At 38.0% G+C, this 4,646-nt stretch overlaps 1 protein-coding gene across 1 annotated transcript; it reads right to left on the reverse strand.

Annotated features, from left to right (window-relative positions):
* Positions 1-3,694: 3,694 nt before the first annotated feature.
* LOC102506817 (olfactory receptor 52H1-like) lies at positions 3,695-4,646 on the reverse strand. Its single transcript, XM_006185633.3, is given in 3 exon segments — positions 3,695-4,461; positions 4,463-4,501; positions 4,503-4,646. Coding segments are annotated over 3 exon segments (942 nt in total). The 3' UTR covers positions 3,695-3,702.

Here is a 4,646-nt window from a genome sequence, read left to right on the forward strand (position 1 = left end):
CCAAACTAACACTTCCCAGCTTAGGACTTTTACACCCCTGCTCATATTAATGCGGTTTGGCAATTTTGGAATCTAGAATGGTAGCATATCTGAGTCTCAGCAGGGTTTGATCTAGCTTGATCAGTAATTTGATTAAAAAATAACTCTGGCAAGTGTCAGATTTACCATGTCTCCAGGTCCAGTCTAGAACTCCTAAAACTTCTTGTGCAGGGACTGTTTCATTTTATTTTGAATCCTAGCAAAAGCTTATTTCACAGTGTATGATTAATAAATGTCTATTGAATTGAAATGAGCCTGCTTCTAGCTTTAGACAGTAAACCCTGGCAAAATTTCTCACTGCGGCTGCCATTTTTCTCAGGTGGGAAGAGGTCTCTCTTTTTAGATATTTACTGCAATGTTTAGTCTTGCTTGGCAGTTCTCTCCATCTTCCCTCAGTAGAGAATCATCACTAACTTTGTGTTCAGCCCATTGTTTAGAGTACAGGCTAGTAATTAACTTGTGTGGGGCAAATATCTAACACAACGTACATATAAGTCTGAAAATCATAGATAACCAGCCTGGTATAGTCTTATTCCGCCAACAGGAAAACCCTTCATACAACCTCCCATCCACTCAACCAGGAAGTCTACTTTCATTCAATGTCTAGTGGAATTTATCCCTTGTTCCACTCAACTCTTCCTATGTGCTCTTACAAAATACTGAACTGTTCTGGGAGTGTTTCATTTCCACATCTATGTAAAAGTAACAATAACTTGGGAGTGCTTCATTTAAAGAAGAGCTCTGAGAAATAAGTGGGATAACAACTATTACCTTATTATGGATAAAATAAGTCTTTCGCCATGACTACTCATAATTTCCTCTCTGATTAGATTGACTTATAAATCCAGGTGGACTTCCATCATGCAAAATAGGGATTTCATTCATTACTTAAAACTCATTTGTTTCAATTCTTTTATTCAGCAAGTACTTATTGCATACCTGTTAGAGACTAGGAACTTTGCAAGTGATTAGAATGTGATGGTAAACACAGCAGAAACTAAGCTGGTCCTTGATGACACAATGTAGGGTGTAGACATTAAATAACTATGTGCACAAGCAATTGCCTTATTAGAGTTGTGATGAGTCCTGAAATGAAAAGAACATTGTGCAGTGAGAATGTGTACAAGAGATATTAATCTAATGTGCAGGGTTAAAGGAGGAATATCCGAGGAAGGATTCTTAATTGAAGCCTAAATAGAAATTGCCAAGCAAAGAATAAAGAAAAGCACAGTAGAAGAAACAGGAAGAAATCTGATGCCTTTGAGAAGCTGAAACTTGGTGAGTATGGTGGTATACTGTCTTAATTTATTAACAGTAACATCAGTCTGCCCAAACATGGTCATTTTCTACAACTTCTTCAAAATATGGGGCTAACTTTGTTAAGATTCCTGGAATATTTTTTGCAACAGAGTATATAAGAGAGGCAGTTGAATTTAGAACCAGCTGAGTTTAGAATAAACAAACATTGACCTGAAATAATATACAATGGAATCTAAATTGGATGGAGAAGAAAGAAAAGAAAGGCAAGAGATGATGGCATGGAGGAAGGGGTTCCTGATGAATTTTGAATATGCATGAAATCTTTATTGGAGAGCACATGGTATGTCAGGTATTTTCATAAGACAGGGTATAAGAAGATGCCTAAGACTAAGTTTTTGCCTTCAAGGTACTCATAATATAGGTGTGGATAGATAATTACACAAGCAAATAAGATGATGGCTTATAATAGTGGCATGAATAAAGCAGCCCCTACATGTGTCTCTTCTAAACTGCCTACAGAGTATTACAGACAGCAAAAAAATATCACCACTCATAAATACAATGGATCTTATTTTAGAATGATAGTCTTACTCTTTACTTCTTACTCCTAAGGAATTTAATATGTTCATCTTGATTAAATATATGGCTTTTTTTCCAGTTGAGAGTTTAGGAAATAGGTATTTTTATCCTGGGACAGTTTCTTAAGAGGAGCATGTATGGCTTCTGCTCAACTCCACCCAACACACACCGTATCCACACCAAGTTTGTGGTTCTTTTGTTTCTGTTTTTGTTTTTTGTACAATAACAAAACACTGGCTATGATAACACAAAAGAAGAACATCACTCTTGAAATTACTTGCTCAAAGAGTCAGGGAAGAGCAAATTAATTAGAAATAAACATACACCAAGTGTGAATAAATGTAAATCAAGTGCAAGGCTCTGATTTTCATGGAAGGTTGCTCTTTTTATTAAAGTCTTCCATTCCCTGCAATGATCCTAAAGACAATACTTATGCATGATCTTGAGAACAACTGAACTGTTGAAGAGTTTCAAGATGCAAAGAGACACAATCATATGTGGATAGTAAAATGATTGCTCTGGCTTTTATAGAGAGAGTGGATTGGATGGAGCAAGGATGTAACTCCTTGAAAAGGATAATTTTGAAATGCTCTCAAAAGAGACAGGTAATAGATAAGGGCCCAGATAGGCTGAAAGACCATGACAAAGGTGAGAATATGATGTGTATATCTCCTGTAATGACTTGTGAGCACTTCAGATTCAAATATTCAACTCAAATACTGAGTTCATTTTGTTGGAGGGTGACTTAGGGGAGATAAGGGGGAAGCCACAGGCTCCTGGTGTTAGACTTCAGGTTTGTGGTGGTGCTATTTACTATAAAGGAAAATAGAAAAGGAAGAGTATTTTTTAGGGAGGAAGTTAGTGAATTTCTAGGTCAGTTTTGGAGAAATTAAGTTTGAAAAGTTTAGGAACCATTCAAGTGAGTAGATATCTAGGGAGAAATTGGATAAAGAACTCAAATTTAGACAGATCTGGGTTTGGATCTTAAATATCTATTTGTCTTTCTGTAGTCTTTGTAAGTCTCTGTTTTATTTCCTCATTTGTGAAATAAATTACCTAGTGTTACCTTTTCATAATTCTTTTTAAATTAAATCAAATTTTAAATTTTAAAAATTAAATCAAATTTTTAATTTTTAAAATTAGACCAAATTTAAAAATTTTTAAATTAAATATAATTTTAAAATACATTTTAAATTAAATGTAATCATTTCAAATTAAGTTAAACTTGTAAAATATGGGCCAAGGGTAGTGAAAAAGTTTTGAAGCATGCGATTGAAGAAAACAGGTGCAAAAGATAATCAGCTCTATGAAATTTGAGGTGGGTAGGGGAAAAAAAGTAAAGCAAGTGAAGGACAGAGGAGGAGGGATTAATAACATACAGAATCAGGACTGAAGTGTGAGCTGTAAGTTTGGTAGTCGTAACAGAAAGAATTGATAGCTACTTAAAAGGGAAGGAGGCTTTGTCTTTGATTCAGAAACTGAGAAACACAGGGGTGAGTTGCATGTTAGAAAATATCTAACCTTCAAATATCTCAAAATGAGAAATAGGAAATACATAAACCTTAATCTTAACGCTCTTCTGTACCCATCATCAGCTTCTTCATACAAGTTATGAAAAAACTAAACCAAGAAAATTCTTGATTTCCTAGAAGTCCCAAAGACTTTCTTTCTCCCCTCTCCCTCCTGCTTATTCTTTGTACATGAGTAAAGCTATAAAATTTCAAGTTAAAAGTAGTTACAACTATATGCTTATGTCTTCCTGCATTATACAAAAATTCATCTAACTGATTTTACCTAAATATCTCCTTCAGGGGTCCTCCCCACTCATTGTGTCTTCTTCAAAGTGAAGAGGAGAACGAATTTGTCCTGGATCTGCTTGGTCTTCACACCATAAACTACAGGATTTAGAGCAGGAGGGATGGCCACATAGAGGTTGGCAAATAGGATGAGCACGTTTCGAGGCACACTGTGCCCAAAGCGATGCGCAAGGATGGAGAAGAAGGCAGGAGTGTAAAACATGAGGATCACACAGATGTGGGAGCCACAGGTGCCGAGAGCCTTTTGGCGGGCACCCAGGGATAAGAGTTGAAAGACAGCATGAAGGATGAAGACATAAGAGACAGCAATAAAGATCACATCTGAGATGACAGTCATGAGAGGCACAGAAAATCCATACCAGATGTTGATGGAGATGTCGGCAGAGGAAAGCCGAGCGACACCTATGTGCTCACAGTATGTGTGTGGGATGATACGTGTCCCGCAGAAGGGCAGCTGTTTCAGCAGAAAAACATCTGGCAGGATGACAGAGAAGCTCCTCACAACGACGCTCACCACGAGCTTGATAATCACCTGAGGAGTCAGGATTGTGGTGTATCTCAAGGGGAAGCAGATGGCCACATAGCGGTCCAATGCCATGGCCAGCAGGATGGCTGAATCCACTACAAAGCTGAAGTGGAGGAAGAACATCTGGGTGAGACAACCAGTGAAGGTTATTTCCTGGGAGCCAAGCCAGAGGTTACTGAGCAGTTTGGGGACTGTGGCAATAGACAAGATGAGGTCCGTGGTGGCCAGCATAGAGAGGAAGGAAAAACATGGGCTCGTGGAGGCTGTCCTCAACTGCAAGTGAGGTAGAGGAGGGTGCCATTGCCCGTGATAGCCAGAACGTAGATGACACAAAAGGGAATCCCAATCCAGATGTGGAACTTCTCCAGGCCAGGTATTCCAACAAGGATAAAGGAACCAGGGTTGTAACAGCTCAAGTTATACAT

The sequence above is a fragment of the Camelus ferus genome, chromosome 10, assembly GCF_009834535.1.
Source record: "Camelus ferus isolate YT-003-E chromosome 10, BCGSAC_Cfer_1.0, whole genome shotgun sequence".
Taxonomy (NCBI): domain Eukaryota; kingdom Metazoa; phylum Chordata; class Mammalia; order Artiodactyla; family Camelidae; genus Camelus; species Camelus ferus.